The sequence below is a fragment of the Canis lupus genome, chromosome 25 (genome assembly GCF_048164855.1).
Source record: "Canis lupus baileyi chromosome 25, mCanLup2.hap1, whole genome shotgun sequence".
Lineage (NCBI taxonomy): Eukaryota > Metazoa > Chordata > Mammalia > Carnivora > Canidae > Canis > Canis lupus.
Window position 1 is genome coordinate 14,100,595 of NC_132862.1, and position 21,710 is coordinate 14,122,304.

Consider the following 21,710-nt stretch of genomic DNA (forward strand, 5'->3'; position numbering starts at 1 on the left):
ATAAAGAGACTCACTGGACTTGAGTGGAAGACCTCAGTGAGACTCTTGACAACAAGACAGAGAACAAAAAAGAAACAATAAGAGATGAAGAAATCAATAACTGAAATTAAAAATACACTAAAGGTCTCTTTAAATTTATACAATAAATAGACTGAAGAGATAAACAGATCAGTGACCTGGATGGCAGACTATTGGAAAGCAATCAAGCTGAACAGGTAAGAGGGAAAAAACTGATACAAAATGAAAATAGGGAACTCGGAGACATGATCAAGTATAATAACATTTTCATTAAAAGGACTAAAGAAGAAGAAGAGAGAGAAAACAGAGCAGAAAATTTATGTGAAGAAATAATAGCTAAAAGCTTCCCAAACCTGGAGAAAGAAACAAATCCAGACAGGAGGCACAGAGATTCCCCAGCAAAATTAACCCAAAGCAGTCCACCATGGCACATGGTTATTAAAATGGCAAAAAGTAGTGATAAAGAGAGAGTTTTAAAAGCAATAAGAGAAAATAGTTGCTTGCAAGGAAAACCCCATAAGGTTATCAGCTAATATTTCAGCAGAAACTTCACAGGCCTGAAGACAGTAGCATGGTATATTCAAAGTGCAAAACAAAAAAAACAAAAAACAAAAAAAACAAAAAAAAACAAAAACAAAAAAACTCTAATCATAAGGTGACAGAATGGATAAAAAAATTTTCAAAGACTCGAAGCATGCTGCCTTCAAAAGACTCATTTCAGACCTAGAGACACATCCAGATTGAAAGTGAAGGGATGGCGAAGCATTTAACATGCAAAGAGATGTGAAAAAAAGCCCAACTAGCAATACTTATATCAGATAAAACAGACTTTAAACCAAAGGCTGTAACAAGAAGACACAAGGAAGGACAGGGGACAGTCCAACATGAAGATACAACAATTGAAATATTTATGCACCAAACATGGGAGCACCCAAATACATAAAGCAGTTAATAACAAACATAAAGGAAGTAACTGATAGTAGTACAATAATAGGAGGGGACTTTATTTTTTTATTATTATTTTTTGGTAGGGAGGGGACTTTAACACCCCCCTTACGTCACTGGAAAGATCATCCAAATGGAAATAGAAGGAAACAGTGGCTTTGAATGACACAGTGGAGCAGATGCATATATTCAGAACATTCCATCCTAAAACATCAGAATACATATTCTTTTTGAGTGCACATGGAACATTCTGCATTAAGAGATCCAATATTAGGCCACAAATCAAGTCTCAACAAATTCAAAGATACTGAAATCATTCCATGCATCTTATCTAACCACAACACTATGAAATTAAAAATCAACCTTAAGAAAAAAATCTAGAAAGAATACAAATACAAGGAGGTTAAATAACATGTCAACTAAACTATGAATGTGTCAACCAAAAATTCAGAGGAAATAAAAAAATACAGGAAGACAAGTGAAAATGAAAAAACACTCCAAAATCTTTGGGATGCAGCAAAAGCTGTTGTATGAAGGTAGTTTATAGTAACACAGGCCTACTTCAACATGAAAAAAAAATCTCAAATAAAGAACCTAACCATATACCTAGAGGAGCTAGAAAAAGAAGAACAAACAAAACCCGAAACCAATAGAAGGAAGGAAATAAAGATTAGAGCAGAAATAAACAAAATACTTAAAAACAATAAAAGAGGAGCTGCTTATTTGAAAAGATCAACACTGATAAACCACCAGACTCATCAAAAAAAGGAAAGACAAGCTGAAAATTAAAAAATTCCAAAATGAAAGGGAGAAATAACGACACCACAGAAATACAAAGGATTGTAAGAGAATATTATGAAAACATATGTCAACAAATTGAATAGCCTAGAAGAAATAGATAAATTTCTAGAAACATATAACCTTCAAAACCTGAATCAGGAACAAATAGAAAATTTGAATGGCCCAATTACCAGAAATGAAATTAAATCAATAATCAAAAAATTCCCAAGAAACAAAAGTCCAAGACCAGATGGTTTCACAGGTCAATTCTACCAAACATTTAAAGAAAAGTTAATACCTGTTCTTCTCAAACTATTCCAAAAAACAGAAGAGGAAGGAAAGCTTCCACATTCATTCTGTGAGGCCAGCATTACCTTTATATCAAAACCAGATAAAGACACTACCAAAAAAATAAGTAAATAAAAAGAACTACAGGCCAAGATTTCTGATGAACATAGCCGCAAAAATCAACAAAATATTAGCTAACTGAATCCAACGATATATTTTTAAAAACTCACCACAATCAAGTGGGATTTATTCCTGGGATGCAAGAATAGTTCAATATTTGTAAATCAACCACATGATCACATCAGCAAGTGAAAGGATAAAAACCATATGATCATTTCAACAGATGCAGAAAAAGAATCTGATTAAGTACAATATCCATTCAGGATAAAAACCCTCCAACAGGGATGCCTGGGTGGCTCAGCAGTTGAGTGCCTGGAGGCATGATTCTGGAGTCTCAGGATCAAGTCCTACATTAGGCTCCCAGCATGGAGCCTACTTCTCCCTCTGCCTATGTTTCTGCCTCATTCTCTCTCTGTGTCTCTCATGAATGAATGAATGAATGAATGAATGAATGAATGAATAAACAAACAAACAAATAATCTTAAAAAAAAACCTCCAAAAAAGTAGGTTTAGAGGGAACTATACCTCAACATAAGAAAGGCCATATATGAAAAACCCTCAATTAACATCATCCTCAGTGGTGAAAAACAGCTTTTTCCTAAGGTCAGGAATAAGACAAGGATGTCCACTCTCACCACTTTTATACTTTCATCCTGGAAGTCCTAGATGCAGCAATCAGACAAGGAAAAGGAAGAAAAGGCATCCAAACTGGCAAGGAAGAAATAAACCTTTCACTGTTTGCAGTCAACATATTATATACACTTAAAAATTGCCCCCAAAACTATTAGAAGGGATGAATGAATTCAGTAAGACCACAGGATACAAAATCAATATACAGGTATCTGTTGCATTTCTATACACTAATAATAATGCAACAGAAAGAGAAATGAAAAAATAACCCCACCTACAGTTGCACGAAAAATAAAATACCTAGGAATAAACTTAACCGAAGAGTTTCATGAAAGACCTGTACTCTGAAAACTAAAACCCTGATGAAAGAAACTGAAGACAATACAAACATACGGGAAGATATTCCAGACTCATGGATTAGAAGAACAAATATTGTTAAAATGTCCCTATTACCCAAAGCAATGTACAGATGTAATGAAATGCCTATCAAAATACCAACCACATATTTCAAAGAACTAGAACAAACAATCTTAAAATTTGTATAGAACCACAGAAACCCCAAATAGCCAAAAACAATCTTGAAAAAGAAAACAAAACTGGAGGTATCACAATTCCAGATTTGAAGTTATACTACAAAGCTGTAATCATTAAGAGTATGGTATATGGTACTGACACATAAAACAGACACATAGATCAATGAAACAAGATAAAGAGCCTAGAAATAAACCCACACTGATAAGGACAATCTTCGACAAAGGAAGGAAGACTATGCAATAGGAAAAAGAGTTTCTTCAAAAAATGGTGTTAGTTTGGCAGCCTGGGTGGCTCAGTAGTGGTTGAGTGATTGCCTTTGGCTCAAGTCATGATCCCTGGGTCGTAGAATCCAGTTCCACATCATGCTCCCCACAGGGAGCCTGCTTCTCCCTCTGCCTATATCTGCCTCTCTCTCTGTGTCTATCATGAATAAATAAAATCTTTTTTTTAAATGGTGTTAAGTTGGACAGATAAGTGCAAAAAGAATGAAACTGGACCACTTTCTTATACAATACACAAAAATAAATTCAAAATGGATTAAAGGGGATCCCTGGGTGGCTCAGTGGTTTAGCGCTTGCCTTCGGCCGAGGGCGTGATCCTGGACTCCCAGGATCAAGTCCCTCATCGGACTTCCTGCATGGAGCTTGCTTCTCCCTCTGCCTGCGTCTCTGCCTCTTCTCTCTGTATGTGTGTCTCTCATGAATAAATAAATAAAATCTTTTAAAAAATGGATTAAATACCTGAATGTGAGACCTGAAACTATAAAAATCCTGGAAGAGATAACAGGCAATAATCTCTTTGACATTAGCCAAAGCAACATTTTCAAGATATGTCTCCTGAGGCAAGGGAAACAAAAGCAAAATAAACCAATAGGACTACATAAAAATAAAAAGGTTCTGAACAACAAAGGAATCAATCAACAAAAATAACAGACAACCTGAATAGAGGTATTTGCAATGACATATCCAATAAAGGTTTAATATCCAAAATATATAAAGAACTTCTACAACTCAGTACCAGAAAAGTCAAATAATCCAATTAAAAATCAGCAGATCAATAAGTGTTGACATAATAAGACATAAACAGACATTTCTCCAGAGGAGGCATACAGATGGCCAATAGACACATGAAATAGTCATCATCAAGGAAATGCAACTTAAAATCACAGTAAGATATCACCTCACACCTGTCAAAATGGCTAAAATAAAAAAACACAAGAAACAAGTGTTGGCAAGGATGTGGAGAAAAAGAACTGTCCTGTGGGTAGGAATGCAAACTGGTATGGCCACTATGAAAAACAATATGGAAGTTCCTCAAAAAACTAAAAATAGAATTATCATATGATACAGTTATTGCACCACTAGGTACTTACCCATAAAAAACAAAACATTAATTCAAAAAGATATATACACCCCCTCAATTTGTTGCAGCATTATTTACAATAGCCAAATTACAGAAGTAGACCAAGCGTCCCAAGTATCCATAAATGAATGAAGAAGTGGTATATACATACAATGGAATATTATTCACCCATAAAACAGAATGAAATCTTGCCATTTGCAGCAACATGGATGGACTTAAAGGGTGTAATGCTAAGTACATTAAGTCAGAGAAAGTCAGGAAATCATATGATTTCCCTCATATGTGAAATTTAAGAAACAAAAAAAACAACAACAATATAAACCAAAACACAGACCCTTAACTATAGAGAACAAACTAATGGTTACCAGAGGGGAGGTTGGGTATGAGGGAAGTGAAATAGGCAAAGCAAATTAAGTGTATATTTATTTTGATGAGCACTGTATAGAATTGTTGAATTACCTATATTGTATTCCTGAAACTAGTATAACTCTCTGTATGTTAACTATGGTGGAATGAAAATTTTTTGAGGTAAAATTTTAAAAAGCAATATGCCACATCTCAAAAATAGTTTACAGTAACAACACTGCTATCATCAAAAAGCAATTATAGAATATGCACAGTATGCAAATAAACTATTAATTTAATTAACAAGTTATTTTATAACCCTTTTTTAAAAAGCCATCAAACTAACTCAAATCATAAAACATCAGGGGCATCTGGGTGGTTCATTTGGTTGTCTGACTCTTGATTTTAGCTCAGTTCATGATCTTAGGGGTTATGGGATCGAGCCCCACATCAGGCTCCATTCAGTGCAGAGTCTGCTTGTCCCTCTCTCTGCTCTCTCTCAATTAACTAAATCTTAAAAAAAAAAAGAAAACAATAATCACTGTACTGTCTACTATCTCTGTATCCATCCATACCACAAGCCCTGTTAAATTAATCATATAATAAAATTCTTCTAGTCTCAGTAATACTGATTCTGCTCAGCAAAAAGCATTCTTACCATATTCCCTGGTAAGATGATGACGAGGCTACTTGAATTCTACTGTTCTGCTTGGATGTCCCCAGGATTATGGTAGGGCCTATGTAATTTTAAGAAGGAAAGGATTTAACCTATGAGAAGTCCAAAGTCCATTTAGAATACAGAATAAGAGAGATTTAAATTTAATAAAAATTCTAAAGGCGTAAGAAAATTCTTTTCCAGTGATAAATATGGAAATCTTAAAAAAGAAAACCTGAAATCCTTTGTATAAATTAAAGATTCATTTAAGAATTTAAAAGGACACTTTTGTTCATGAAATGACTATTCAAATTCAAGATACACTAGATTCAAAAATAGTTTATTCAGACAATACATATTGGACTTCATGTGGCTTTCATTTCACTATAAAAAATATAGCTGAATTTTAAACATTATCTCTTAGTTTTGGGGAAGTAAGAAAAAAGTTGAGAAAATATAATCTCCTAAAAAAATCAAGCAAATTACATTTTTGGAGAAGATATAGTTGTTTGAACTCCAAATATCACATTCTTTCTTTCTCACTATATTATTTAACTATAGGAAAGCAAAGGCCTCGCTGATTCCCTCTGAGGTTCGTATTTCTGACCACAAATTATTCTTGTAAGTGATTCCAAGATATAAACTGAAGAAAACCTTAATATCAGTTTTACTTAGGAAAGTAACCCCCCCCAAATCAAAACATATAAGCAAAGACATTAAAATAATTACAGCAGACTATTTCAATGAAAATGGATACCTATTTCCTATTAATTTGATACAAACTTTTTGGAAAGCAATATAATCCATGCACATTGTAAATCCTAACTCCATATTTGCCAGAAGGAATTTGCCATAGGAATTCACTACAGAAGTAAAACTGGTTTGCTAAAAAAATTTCCAAAAGTATATATACCACACAAATGGTATTAAGAGCTTGGTAATTAAAACATTCTTTCACTTATTAACTATGCTAGATCAGCTAATTATCACTATGTAAAAAAACAACCCAAAACACAGGGGCTTCAAATCCACAAGTATTTATTTAGCTCACAATTTGGTGGGTTGACAATTCAGACTGTGCCCAGACGGGTGGTTCCAGGGGTACTGCGGAGCTCACTAAGGCATGAGGTCAGCTACTAGGTGGGTGGGGTGATAGCTGTCCAAGATGGCCTCAGCTGGGATGGTTCATCTCTCTTCTATGTAGTTTCTCATCTTTCAGCTGACTTGCCCAGAATTTTTCATCACAGCTGAACATCTTTTTAAGAAAGAAAAAATAAGTACGCAAGCCCTCTTGAAGTCTAGGCTCAGAACTGACACAAAGTCACATCTGCTAAATTTTACAGGCAAAATCAACTCATGTTACCTACCCAAATTTCAGGTGTAGAGAAATAGGTTCCACCTCTTAACTGAAGAACATGCAACATCATAACATAGCAGTTGTGAATATAAGGAGGGATGGAGAATCATGACCATTTTTGCAATCTTCAGTATTATACTGGGTTTCTACCCCGCTTTATATCCATTCTGTTCAAAAATGAAGACTCTCAGTGACTTGTAATATTTGTAAGTATATCTTCCAAGAAGCCTTACCTGAGCATCCTAGCCAAAAGTGGCATATTTTAATTCTATTTCTATAAATAATTCAATCATAATATTCTGTATTTTCTTTATGAGAGCTCCTACTAGACCATGAGTTTTATATGACTAAGGATCAATTTATCTTGTTTTCTTCTAACATATGGTCATTGCTTTCACAGTCTACACATGCCTACACTGAATAGGCATGAATGAATAAAGGAATTAACCCTTTATTAAATTACTCATTGAGAAAGAGGCTATCTCAATTAATCTGTATCTCCCATAATCTCTAAATTATTGCACATACATATTTAAAGCTTCTAAAAATCACTGTTAACTACATTTTAATAGGAAGAGCAAAAGGAGGACTTACAGGTTAAGAATTCTGAAAAATATGTATATTTTCTTTACCGTGCAGGATTTTTTAATGTGTTCAGGCTGAATGTTCAAAAATATGTGTAGCCATCCTGGTGATATTTGAAACTTACCTAGCTGTCTGGAAATGTTGTGTGGAACAGGCTGTAAATACTGACCTCACCACATTACAAAAGAGGAAAAAAAAGATAATATGACCTTATAGCTATAAATACAACATGTTATAGTGATTCTGCAATAGCACCCTACCTCAGCCCCACAGTTACTTGTAAACAGTTCTGCAACTCTGGGTCTCAGTTCAACATCATTATTTCATTAACCATTTTATTTACAATAGTCATCTTTTTATTTCATGTTATAAAAACATAAAGATTAATACCCCTAAAGAACATTTAATAATAGATTCGTTACAGTTGAATAGAATCTGTTAGCTTTAAATAAACAAGTCTAGGGGATTCCTGGGTGGCTCAGCGGTTTAGCGTCTGCCTTCAGCCCAGGGAGTGATCCTGGTATCCCGGGATCAAGTCTCGCATCGGGCTGCCTGCTTCTCCCTCTGCCTGAGTCTCTGCCTCTCTTTCTCTCTGCATCTCTCATGAATAAATAAAATCTTTAAAAAATAAAAAAAATAAACTAGTCTAGTTTCTTTCTGCTACTCGTGGGTTCCAATACCACAGAATTTAAAGGAACTCAATATTCTCTCTCTTAGGCTACTTCACTTCAATTAATAATGCTCACTTCAATCAATAATATTATGGGGTGATTAGCAAAAGATGACATATGCTGTATAGAATATATATTGGTTATTGTTCTTAATGTAGAATATATATTGGTTATTGTTGTTAATGGTAATAAGCTAAGAAGGAAGTAAGCTTGGTGTGATAGCAAAGAAGGAATTGTTGGTTACTTAAGACTTTGAATGTTAGATGCCTTGGGAAACTCTACAGAGCCTAATTCCTGTTCGAGCCAGATGAAATGGTAAATAAAAACAAGTCTAGGCCATCTTAAAAACCTCCACATTTCTGTCGTTCCAATGATTGCAGAGTGACCAAATCTACCCAAAAAGAGTGTCTAATTCCTCCAACAAAAAATTAACACCTACTGTGAATTACATTGTTCTAGGCATTGTATACAACACATCAAAAACTATTCTACGTATTGCAGTGGGATTCAAAAAGGATTTCTAGATTAAGATATAAACTGAAATAGGTTACCTTCATGAGTATTGAACAAAGAAGTGACTACTTGGAGCCATTATGAAGTAATTTAGAAAATGCTGCTTAGCAATTTTTGAGGGAGGGGGTCACATCATATAAAATCAGATGAAGTTATTTCCAGGGAAAAACATGTGGAGGGGCACCCAGGTGGCTCAGTGGTTAAGCGTCTGCCTTTGGCTCAGGCCATGATTCCAGGGTCCTGTGATTGAGCCCCATATGGGGGCAGGGGGGAAAGTCTTGTTCAGTGGGGAGCCTGCTTCTCCCTCTTCCTGCTTCTCCCCTTGCCTATGCTTTCTCTGTCAAGTAAATAAATAAAATCTTAAAAAAAAAAAAAAAAAAAAAGATGTGGAAAATCATGATCCTTGGATCTGATCTTATGTAAAATGTAGTGTCCCATTTTCAACTATTAAAGACAGATTAGGATTAAATAATAACTAATAACAAACATAATAAAGTTTCAGCATACAGTGGATCCTTGAACACGGGTTTGAACTGCAGGGGTCCAGTATACTTGGATTTTTTTTATAGTATTAATGTATTTGACTCTTCCTTATGATTTTATTAACATTTTTTCTCTAGCTTACTTAAGAATACAGTATATAATACATATACAAAAAAAATGTATTAATTGACTACTCATGTTATCGGTAAGGCCTCCATGCAACGGTAGTCTATTATTAAGTTTTTAGGGAGCCAAAAGTTATATGTGGAGCTTTTTGACTACAAGAGGGGTGTGCCACTAACACCTGTGTTGTTCAAGGGCCAACTATAATTAACTGTAAGTTATGCTAGGAAAATGCTATCTTTGCTCTTCATCATACTTTGATTTTTCATTTGCTAAATGCTCTTTTGGCTTACCTTGTTAATCACTCTCAATTTTTATACTTTACCTTTTCTCTACCTCATAAATAACATTTTAGTAAAAATCCTTAAAACAACAAACCAGAGACACATATGGTTTACCTACAACATGTTCAATGACACCAAAAGTATTATTGAGAACCAAATAATTTTTGAACCCAATGACCAATAGCAATCAAAAGAGTTAACTATTTTGCTAATATGCCACAGAGAAGCAGACTTTGTAATGTGAGCAAGTGATTTTTCACTTTAATGGGGGGGAGGGGAGTACTGGCATATGAGCAAGGCTTAAATATCTAATTCTAAAACTGAAACATAACATCAGAAAGAACTGCCATTTGTCTTATCTATTCATTCTTACCAGTCTTCTTTTTTTCAAGCATGGAAATAGTTCAGTGGCTGCAGGGAGTATTATTAGGTTTTACATACTTTCCATAAAAAAAAAAAAAAGTTATTTTCCAAATTACTGAAATAGGTCTTGGTTCTGATTTTGTGTGTGTGCATAATTACATTTTTAATGGTAGATTCTTTCCATAGACCTCCAAACATAAGCAATAGGATAGAATATAGCAACATACAAATCAGAGGCAAATAAGACATCAGTTCTAGAGAAGACAAAGCAAATAATTGCAAACCAAATAAAGAGTGTGGGCAAAGTTGATGGTCATCAACTGGAAACCCATGTTAACATCAAAATGAGGTAAAGCATAGTCATTAAAAGCACTGGCTTTAGAGTTAGATCTTTGATTTGAATCTTGTCTCTACTACTGACTGGATGACCGACCTGGGAAAGTCACTTCACCAATTTAAAGTCCAATTTCCTTATCCATAAAATGGGGTTAATCTTCATAATGTTGTGAGGATTAAAAGAGGTTGTGTATGTAAATTACTGCAGTGTCTTTCACATAGATAATCAACAAATAATTACTAATTTTTTTGTATGTACTAGGCACTATTTCCAGAGGATATACAGTAGCTCTTTAGCTGTAAAATTTACATATGGGTCAATACATTTTAGTAGTTATTATCAGGTAAAAAGTTAGTTAAGGAGTCAAAATCAACATGAAGTGAAAGAGATATAAAAGTTAAAAATTAAGAGCCAAAGTCAGAAAGTAACCAAGGTAAATAAAGCAACAAGAACAAAGGTTTGAAGGAGAAATATGAAATGATATAGCCATAATGCTAGAATGAAGCTGCTTTTAAAAAGCTAGCTGCATGTAGTCTGGTTGTGCTTCAATCCACTTTATAGCACCAACTGGATTTATTGAGTACTCATATAAAAACCCACTATTTTAGGCCATATACTTTTTTTTTAAGTATTCTACTTATTTACTTGAGAGAGAAACAGATAGCAAGAGAGAGCAAGAGCAAGGAGGAAGAAGCAGGCTGCCCGCTGAGCAGGAACCCTGACATGGGGCACTATTCCAGGACCCTGGGATCATGACCTGCACCAAAGGCAAATGTTTAACCAACTGAGCTACCAGGGACCCCTAGGCCATTATATATATTTTTTTAAATATTGTAAAACAGGGTTCCCGCTCTCATCAGTAAATGTAATAGTGAGGAGAATAAGACTTAGAAACATGAACTGTCAGTTATCTACTGCTGTGTAACAAATCACTTCAAAAGTTTTAGTAGCTTAAAACAACATATCTTGATCACAAATATCCAATATGAGCATGGCTAGCAGGGACATCTTTATTTCTGTACACTCTTGGCTGCTTAAAATCAGGGAGGGTAGTTCATTTGGTCACACATCTGGTGTCCAGACTGAAAAGACACAAAAGGCGGGCTCCTCTGGCATCTTACTCTACCTCTAATATGGTCTTTCCACATGGTCTCTCCAGCATGGAGGTTTAACATCAGCCAGACTTTTCAAATGGCAGCTTAGGACAGCAAAGGTTTATGTCCTGAAAGAGGAAAAAAGAGAGTACCAGCTGGAAACTATATCTTTGTGTGTGTGTGTGTGTGTGTGTGTGTGTGTGTGTGTGTGTGATATAGTCTTGGAAGCCATGCAGTTTCTACCTCATTCTGTTTGTTGGAAGTAAGTCATCAAAGCTCACCCAAATCAAGAGAAGGGCAATTACATCCCATTGTTTGTGAAAGGGGACTCAAAGTGTGAACATATCATTTGGCCTTGAATTACTTATACTCCTTCTGTATGTAAAATATACTCTACTTCCGAAGACAACCTCACCTCTGCAAAAGTCTAATTATACCAGGCATAGGTTCAAAGTCCAGAATCCCATCCAAGTGTGTATGAGCCTCTCCAGATGCTATTGACCAAGCATAGCACCTCAGGTATAACTATTCTCAATCTGAAGACCTGGTAAACTGCAGAAATAAGTTATATGTCCTCTGTATACCAGAATACAATGGCATAAGATAATTATTATAGACTTTTCTATTGAAAAGGGGTGAAATAGAGGCAAACAAGAATTACCAGTCAATAATAATTTTGAAACCCAGTCAGGTACATATGGATGGCCCCTTACTGCAGGCTAGTTGCCAATGAATGCAGCACAGCATGTCTATAAATCTTAACTTTGCTCTCTGAGCTCATGGTTCAACCCCTTTCATCATCCTTTCCTGTAAAGAACTGCTTATGTTTGCAGCTAGTTTCATCAACCTGCTTCCTGCCACGTAGTACTTTGGAAGTCCAAAGGCCTCCTTTTATGTTGTACTGTCTTTGTCCCTTTTAGTTCAAGCAGGCAGTGTTTCTGCAAATATACTTCTCTTAAAACACTGTAGGTCTCTTAGGGGGACCTGGGCAGCAGAGTCAGTTAAGCATCCAACTCTTGGGGTTGGCACAGCTTATGATCTCAGGATTCTGAGATCGAGCCCTGCATCAGGCTCAGTGCTCAGCAGGAAGTCTCATTCTCTCTCTCTGCCTCCCTCTCCCCCACATATGTGTGGTGCACACTCTCTAAAACAAATCTTTAAAAACACAACAAAACTTTGTAGGTCTCTTATGAATAGTACTGGGGTTCACTTCATTAGACAAAAGCTGTATCCAAAAAATTCATCAAGATAAGTAGTTCTCGGGGTGTCAGGGCGGCACAGTCAGTTCAGCATCTGACTCTTCATTTTAGCCCAGGTCATGATCTCAGGATCATGAGATCGATCCCTGCAGCAGGCTCTGTGCTGGGCGTGCAGCCTGCTTAAGATTTTCTCTCTCCCTTTGCCCCTCCCCACTGAGCACTCTTTAAATAAATCTTAAATATATATATATATATATATATATATATATATATATATATATATATATTATATATATATATCTTTGACTTCCCATCCTTGATAATCTTTAAAACCCTGTTGTGAATAGAAACAACTTGCAGTTCATGTTCTTTAAGATCCTTAAAGATGTTTAAGCTTGAGATACTTCAAATCTCTCTGAAGTCCTTGCAAAGAGTTGTACAATAATATCTTTGACAACATCTTTATTCCCTATATTCCTGACACTGTCCTGCAATTGACCTTTGTTTAAAAGCCTTTTCATAATTTTAGCATTGTTTGCCATCTGAAGAAACTGGAATAAAAAAACTTTATTTTTTATTCCAGCGAGTCCTAGCTTCTTTATATACAAAAGTATTTCTTTTGCTTAACCTTCTCATCTTGCATTTCACTACAGGCTGCTAGAAGAAGTCACTTCAACACTTTGAAATCTTAATTTTGGGGGATCCCTGGGTGGCGCAGCGGTTTGGTGCCTGCCTTTGGCCCAGGGTGTGATCCTGGAGACCCGGGATCGAATCCCACGTCGGGCTCCCGGTACATGGAGCCTGCTTCTCCCTCTGCCTGTGTCTCTGCCTCTCTCTCTCTGTGTGTGTGCATGACTATCATAAATAAAAAAAGAAAAAAGAAAAAGAAATCTTACTTTTGTAGTTCTATTTTCTGTATTCCTATAGGTGACAATGTTGCTCAACTTTCTGTCATTATATAAGCAATGTCCCCATTCTTCGAACTTTCAGTCACTATCCTCCATTACCTTTCAGTTCTGATAAGCCACTAACACAAGTTTACCACCAGCAGTCTCTTCAAGGGCTATACTATATTTTAACAATTTTCTCAAGATCCTGCCAGCTTTAGCCTGCCACTCCATTTCAAAGCCATGTTCTAAGTTTTTGTTGTGGCTGTACCTCACTTCCAGGTACTGTGTTCCAATTATCTACTATTGGTTAACAAATCCCAAAACTCAGTGGCTTAAAACATTTATTTTGCTCATGAAGCTGTGGTCTAGACAAAAGTTTGGTAAAAAAAATTAAAACCTAAATAAATGGATACAACCATATAAATTGCAAAATACAAGATTATTAAGATGTCAATTTTCCCAAAATTAGTATGTGGATTCAACACAATCCTTATGAAAATATAACTAGTTTTTTTGTAGAAATTGACAAGCTAAGACCAAATCTTCTATGGAAATGCACATAAAGCCAAAATGATAAACTTAAAAAACAGGTAGCAACACTTGATTTCAAAACCTACTATAAAGCTACACTAATCAAGACAACGTGTTCTTCACATAAGAGATCTATGATAGATATTAGAACCCAGATCATAATAAATGGGTAAAATAATAAAACAAGAGAACATAATAAAGAGTTCAAACCCACATATCACGAAGTGATTTTTGACAAAGGCATAAAGTTAATTCACTGGGTGCAAGAATTGTCTTTTCAACAAATGCTGCCGGAGCAATTAGATACCATGTTAAAAAAACAAACAACTTTTGACCTTATGTGGTGTAAAATACATAAAAGCCAGAAATAAATCATAGACCTAAATGTAAGAACTAAAAATACAAAACTTCTAGAAGGAAACACAGAAGAGAACTGTGACCACATCATTGATTTTTCTGAAAAGATAAATTAGGTTTTATCAATTAGAACTTTTGCTCTTCAAAGACACCATTAAAAAACTGGCAAGATATTATGGTCTGGGGAAAGTCAAGTTATGCTATAACTTATGAAAAAGGCAAATTTGTCCCCATATTATATATTAAGGAACAATTTGAGCATGAGATAAATTTCACAGATTGATGTGCAATTGCATTCACAAGAAACCCTAGGTGAATGCTGAGCCACATAGGTATATACAAAATGAATACATACATCTTGAAAAACCTACCAGTTACCTTGATTCACTGTATTCTTTTATGTTTTTGCTATTCTTTCACATTTGTGGAAATTATAACAAATATATGTATATATGTGTGTATATTCAACATCCCAAACAAGTCTGAGTGTCCTGATTCAAAAATGCCAAGAACTGCATATAAAAGGAAAGCTTTAAGTATTAAAGAAGCTTGAAATAATAAGGCATTTAAAAAGAAATGGTATCTCCCCAGCAACAGGCACAAAGGAATATATACTGCAGCCCATCAGAGATAACACTGAAAAAATAAATTTCTATTGCTTGAGCTACTTCAAGTGCTACAATGTCATTAAGAAGGCAGCCTAAAGAAATAGAAACAATGGAAAAATTACTGAAAATAGGGGTTGAAGACCAAACTGAAAAAATCAGGAACTTTTTTCCACAAAGTACTATCTATATACAAAAGTCTTAAATGTAAATTACCAAATCCTACAGAAATGATTTCTTAATGCTAGTATTGGCTAGCTCAGTGATATAAACAGTGCTGGAGCTACTGGGAAGGAAACAGAAATCTAGAATGATGGCTTTTTTCTGTGAGGATTTAGAAGTTTTAATTACACTGTATTTTGTCTTTCATTAATGCTGCTAAAAAGTCATCTAACAGTGTAGCTGTTGTTGTAGGAAGATATTCTTTTTTCCTCCAGCTGCTTTCAAGATTTGTCTTTGAGGCTGTGCCATTTTATTATACTGGGTCTAGACATGAATTTCGTTTTTTGTTTTTTTTTTCCTACTTGGAAATTGGTGGACTTCTTGAATTTGTGAATTAGTTGACTTATCAAGTTTTAAAAATTCTCAGGTATTATGACTTTAAATTATGTCTCTATCTATCTCTGTTGATAGATACCTCAATTAAGTATATGTTGGAGCTTCTTATTCTATCCTCCTTATTGTTTCACTCATATTTTCTATTTCTTTCTCTTGTGCATTCTGGACAATTTATTATGATGTATATTTCATCTCAGAAATTCTCTCTTCACCTATGTCTAATATGCTGCTAGATGCACTGAGTTTTCAGCAGTTGACAGAAATGGATGGAAAACTGCAACTAGAGAACTGTAAAACTAGAAAAAGTAACAATGTCAGAAACTGAGTCATACCGACAAAGAGAATTCATGCATCAGTTTGTCTTGAATTTGTCCTGTCAATATGGATTCTCCCAGAAGCAAACTATAAAGCAAAACTGAATGCAACATTTAAACGCAGGTAGTTTTTTGGGGTGTGATTTTAAGAAAGATGCATGGGGGAGGAGGGAAGTGAGACAAGGAAGGAAGCTAATAAAGGGTTTACTACCAAGCAAGTTACTATTGTAGGCAACTTTTTAAAAAAAAATATTTTGAGAGAGCACAAGGAGGGGGAGCAGCAGACAGAGGGAGAAGCAGACTCCCCACTGAGCAGGGAGCCCGCTGCAATGTGGGGCTCCATCCCAAGACCCTGAGATCATGAGGCAGACACTTCCAACGAGCAGAGGCAGACACTTCAACGATTGAGCCACCCAGGTCAGGTGCCTCTACTGTAGGTAACTTAATCCTTTTCAGGAACTCTGGAAGAATAGTGTGCAAAAATGTCATCCACTTAAGCATATACTCTTGGTCCCCACTCTCAGAGATTCTGATTCAGTAGTTTTGGTTGGGGTGAGTTCTAAGAATTTGCACCTCTAATTTCTGAGGATTGATAACATTAATGTTACAGGTCTGTGGATCACACACCTTGAGTACATAGTGGTGCAGAAAATGCTTCTAAGAAAGTTATCCTGCACAAGAAGCAAGGGAACTGGAGTATTTACCCACCAACTCCCATCATTCATTGTTTTAAAAGACTTCTCTCAAACAGCATTAATTCCCTGGTACTTTCTGCCTGCCTACCTGCGCATAGGCAGAGCAGGTGTCTGCAGCCAAGAGAAAACTTGCAGGAAAGAAGTCACAGGTGCTGTCAGCTGGAAATCAGGTTGGCATGTATTGAAATGAAAGTGCCAAGGAAATATGAGCAGAGCAAGGACAGCATTTGCTACACTCCTATGTATAGTGTCATGGGGAAAATAAATATTAACCAAGAAATTACACAAATAAATTACGATTATGGTTAAGTGCTATAAAATAAAATTACATGAGACTATCCCTAAAGATAGCTTCCTACTATTACAGATGGCAAGTTACTAGAGTAGTTAATGCCGACCAAAACAAAGCACTGTTTCACAAATCCATTAAACACCAACTCCAGATCAGCCATTACTGACTGTACGTTATCTTATTTGCAGTCACTGTACTTGGTAGTTTATATTACGAACGTGTGCATAATCATTAAGCTTTCCATTTTGTTTCATTGGTGATAAATCTCAGCTAGAATTTATTTTATACATTTAGAATTTGTCTTCTACATCTTAAGTTGTGAATAAGAATGCTGTTTTTTTTCCATTAAATGATTTCATCAAAGGGAAACCTAAACCATATTGCATTTCGAGAAGTATGCTACAATCTATTCTACCCTGTAAGAGATGTCTTTTTGATTTTGTAAATCTATATTCACTTTCCTTTCCATTATTTTTATCTTCTTAAAGCACCTGAAGAGTTAGCAACTGCAAAGTTAGGGGAACAGTCCACAAAACTACCCCTTACCTTCAGGGGTTTCAAGAGCACCCTCAAATTTAATTATTTGTTTTTATAAGGACTCAGAATTCATTGAAAGCTGTTATACTCACAGTTACAGTTTATTATGGGAAAAGAATACAGATTAAAATCAGCCTAGGGAAAAAAAAATCAGCCTAGGGAAGAAACATACAGGACAGACTCTAGGAAAGTAATAATGCAGAGCTTCCAGTAGTCCTCTTCTATGCAGTCATAGACTTTCCTGGTATCAGTGTGTGACAACACACAGAATATTGGCAACCAGGGAAGCTCACCTAAACCTTAGTGTCCAGAGTCTTTACTGGGGCTCCCCCACAGTGGCATGGCTGACTGTGCACATGATGACCTCAGTTTCTAGCCTTAAGAAGCTGAGCTGATACAGCTTGACTCAAAGCCTCATTCTAAATCATCCTGTTACTATCTAGTGTGGCCTAAGGTCCCAGGCTAACAAAGACATTTCTAATCAGGCATGAATGACACTCCAAGGGCTTAGAGATTACATCCCGAAGGCCAAGGGCAAAAGGCAGACCTCTTATTGGGCAAGTTTACATTCTTCACCACACTGCACTTTACCCTGCTCTATATGTGGTCACTGTACTAAAAAGCTCTGACATTCCTTTTTACCTTACTGAGCTTAATTACATTATAATACTGATAAAAATATAACTATATGCAGATTTTTAAAAAGGATTTTATTTATTTTTCATGAGAGACACAGAGAGAGGCAGAGACATAGGTAGAGGGAGAAGCAGGCTCCATGCAGGGAGCCGGATGCGGAACTCGATCCCAGGACCCAGGGATCACAACCCAAGCCAAAGGCAGATGCTCAACCAATAACTGAGCCACCGAGATGTTCCCTACGTGTAGATTTTTGTAATGAATGTGCTTTCAACTGGTACATTTTCATTAGTATTTGGAAAAAAATCCATTTATTTGATATTTTAAACCACCTAAGATCCATAGCTCAATCTTATTCTAGTATCACCAGTAAAGAGTCTTCTTTTTCTATATATTGATTTCCATTGCTATGTTATATTTTTGCAAAATAATGTTCAATCCATGATGAAATACTTTTTGTTTAAATCACAATGAAAATCTAGCCTTTTGAAAAACTATCAATGTACATCAGATAATTATATTCCCCTTTCATGAGATGATTACCAGTACTTTAAGAAAATTACTTTGGAGCTCTTTAAGCTTTCTGAGTCTGCAAAAATAACTTCCTAAAACTAGCTAAAAAACTTAAGATTGAAAAAAAAAAACTTAAGATTGTTACCATTTAAACATCAGTTGTCAGTGTTTCTAAATCATAATGCTTCAGATAACCCCTGCAGCACCATACTGAATGATATGTGTGCATATAACACTGCAATATGTCATCTGCCTTTTTTTCTTTAAAAGCACAGAAACTCCTACCAATTATATTTTTGTTGTTCAGTGTATCAGAATGCCCTCTACTGTACAATTTGTAATATATCCATACAAATGGTCAATTTCAGAGTATAAACATTTAAAATCTTGAAACAAAAAATAAATGTTATATTGGAAACAAAGCCTATATTTTATAAATGAGAAATTCTGATCTAATATTTTTGGGAAGGGATAAGCACTGGGTGTTATACTGTATGTTGGCAAATTGAATTTAAATAAAATATTTTAAAAATTATTTTTGAAAAGAATCTGAGCAAGATTAAAATTAGTAACTATAAATCATCTTGCCAATGTTGAACATGTCTTTTATAAAAGTATTGAAGGGCAGCCCCGGTGGCCCAGCGGTTTAGCGCCACCTTCAGCCCAGGGTGTGATCCTGGAGACCCAGGATGGAGTCCCACGTCGGGCTTCCTGCATGGAGCCTGCTTCTCCCTCTGCCTGTCTCTCTGCCTCTCTCTCTGTTTGTCGTGAATAAATTTAAAAAAAAAAAAAAAAAAAGGATTGAAATATTTTTTTTTGTATCTTGAAGAGAAAACATTTTTCTTTGAATTAATACAAGCACCAACAAAAAGCATTATCCAAACAAAATAGAAAATACGTTTTAGCTAAAAATTAATGCCAGAATTTTTTAATGAAGTATAATATTTAATTTAAGTAGCTAGTAGTGCTCATTTTGGCATCATATATATTAAAATTAGAACAATACAGAATAGATAGGCATGGCCCCTGCACCAGGATGACATGAAAATTCATAATGTAAGTAGCTAACAAAATTCTTATGAGATTATAAAACATATCCAATATTATTTAGCATTACTTTCTGTCTTAAAATCTTGGAAGAGAACATTTCTGCTATCAGATGCGGTTGCACTAAATTTTAAAATAAAGAAAACATGGAAGGAAGCAATTAAACATACTTTTATCCATTAATAGCAGCATACCACAATATAATAATCACTATGATAAACAGTAAGTTTACATATATATATTATTTTCCTAAAAATTTGAGTACTACATATATCTTGAAGATATATCTATGTTTTTAAAAATCTATGTAAAATTAAATGTATACATTAATATTAAAATGTTTTAAAACAAGCCATAAATATATCCTGTAAATACTTTCACCTTATGCTTAGCTACATATTCTCATTCCTTATTATGTTAATGAAATTCTGAACATTAAATGCAATGTGAAATCTTAAGCTGATTTCAGAATATTAGTTGTTCTTAAGGGTTTCCTGCCCTCCAGTGGTATCTGCATTAACATTTTCACTGCATCTTTCAACATTACAAAGAGGAGACACATTACTTCTACATTTACATTTTGAAATTATATCACACTGTACAGCAGCATCTAATTTTTCTTCCATTACAGGTTCACTGTCTGTTTGCACCCATGCATCACATCTTGCAACCTGAAGAATGCAGTTATCACTGGTTTTGTTTTGCAATATGTGTGTTGAATTACACTGAGACTGTGGAAATTGATCTGTATTATTTTTCATCGAGAAGTGGTGAAGATTCTCATTTTGGTTTTGATTTTTGGTATTGTTTCTAATAATACTACCATGTGGAAGTTTTGGCATCCCTTCTGGATAAAAATTATTAGTTGTTTCTTTGATTCTGATGGATCTCCTATTTGATTCTTCAATTTGCTGTAATATTTGATCTTCATCTTCAGATGGCTAAAAGAAATTTAGTAATTTTTCTGTAAATTTTTGCTTAAATTTACAAATCATTCAGTCACTTCACAGCATTCTCAAAATTCATTCTATAATAGAAAATTTCAAAATACAGAAGATACTTGGCAGGTTGCAATTCAAAGCTGTTATGCCAACAAACAGTCTTCAAACAGTAACCTACTGCTTTTGAAGGTTCCTCAAAAAATTAAAAATAAAACTACCATATGATCTAGTAGGTTCCACTACTGGGCATTTAATCAAAGATTACAAAAACACTAACTCAAAAAGATAAGTGCACCGCTCTGTTTGTTGTAGCATTATTCACAACAGCCAAATTATGGAAGCAGCCCAAGTGTCCATGGGCAGATGAATAAAGATGTAAGATATATAAATATATATAATGGAATATGACATAACCATAAAAAAGTGAAGCCTTGCTATTTACAACAACATGAATGGACCTAGAGACTATAATGCTAAATGAAATAAATCAATCAGAGAAACACAAATACCACATGATTTCAGTCATGTAAAATTTAAGAAACAAAACAAATGAACAAAGAAAAAGAAGAGATAAACCAAAAAACAGACTCTTAACTACAGAGGAGAGGTGGGTTGGGGGAATGGGTGAAATATGTAGAGGGGATTAATTGTCATGATGAGCACTAAATAATGCACAGAATTTCTGAATCACTACATTGTACATGTGAAATATAGCACTGTATGTTAATTACACTGGAATTAAAATTTTAAAAAACAATAATAATCTACCACTTCCAAGGAGGTTATGGACTTTTAAAATAGCAAGAACAATAATAATTCTTGTATTAAAAATGCAAAAGAGGGGCACCTTGGTGGCTCAGTTGGTTAAGTATCTACCTTTGGCTCAGGTCATGATCTCAGGGTCCTAGGATCCAGACCCATGTCAGGCTCCCTACTCAGTGGGGAGTCTGCTTCTCCCTCTCCCTCTGCAGTTCCCTCTGCTTGTGCTCTGTGTCAATTTTTTTTTCTTTTTAAATCTTAAAAATGCAGGCCCTCGGGTGGCTCAGTGGTTGGGCTCAGTCTGCCTTTGGCTCAGGGACTGATTCTGGGATTCCAGGATCGAGTCCCA

At 35.2% G+C, this 21,710-nt stretch overlaps 1 protein-coding gene and 1 pseudogene across 35 annotated transcripts in view; one reads left to right on the forward strand and one right to left on the reverse strand.

Moving 5' to 3' along the window:
- The window catches only part of REDIC1 (regulator of DNA class I crossover intermediates 1), a 117,826-nt gene that overhangs the window by 13,088 nt on the left and 83,028 nt on the right, over nucleotides 1-21,710 (reverse strand). For 6 of the 35 annotated variants that reach the window (XM_072798347.1, XM_072798346.1, XM_072798351.1 and 3 more), the window contains one exon: nucleotides 19,463-20,602. In XM_072798347.1, coding sequence (XP_072654448.1) covers nucleotides 20,135-20,602 — 468 coding nt within the window. In that variant the 3' untranslated portion in view covers nucleotides 19,463-20,134. Of the gene's footprint in view, nucleotides 1-1,075; nucleotides 1,168-5,680; nucleotides 5,760-6,698; nucleotides 6,933-7,044; nucleotides 7,202-11,519; nucleotides 11,616-16,724; nucleotides 16,796-16,851; nucleotides 16,875-18,160; nucleotides 19,373-19,460; nucleotides 20,603-21,710 lie in introns of those variants that run through there. The other 29 variants (XR_012017501.1, XR_012017502.1, XR_012017500.1 and 26 more) reach the window with 21 other exon arrangements.
- On the forward strand, nucleotides 19,579-19,692 carry LOC140617771 (U6 spliceosomal RNA; annotated as a pseudogene).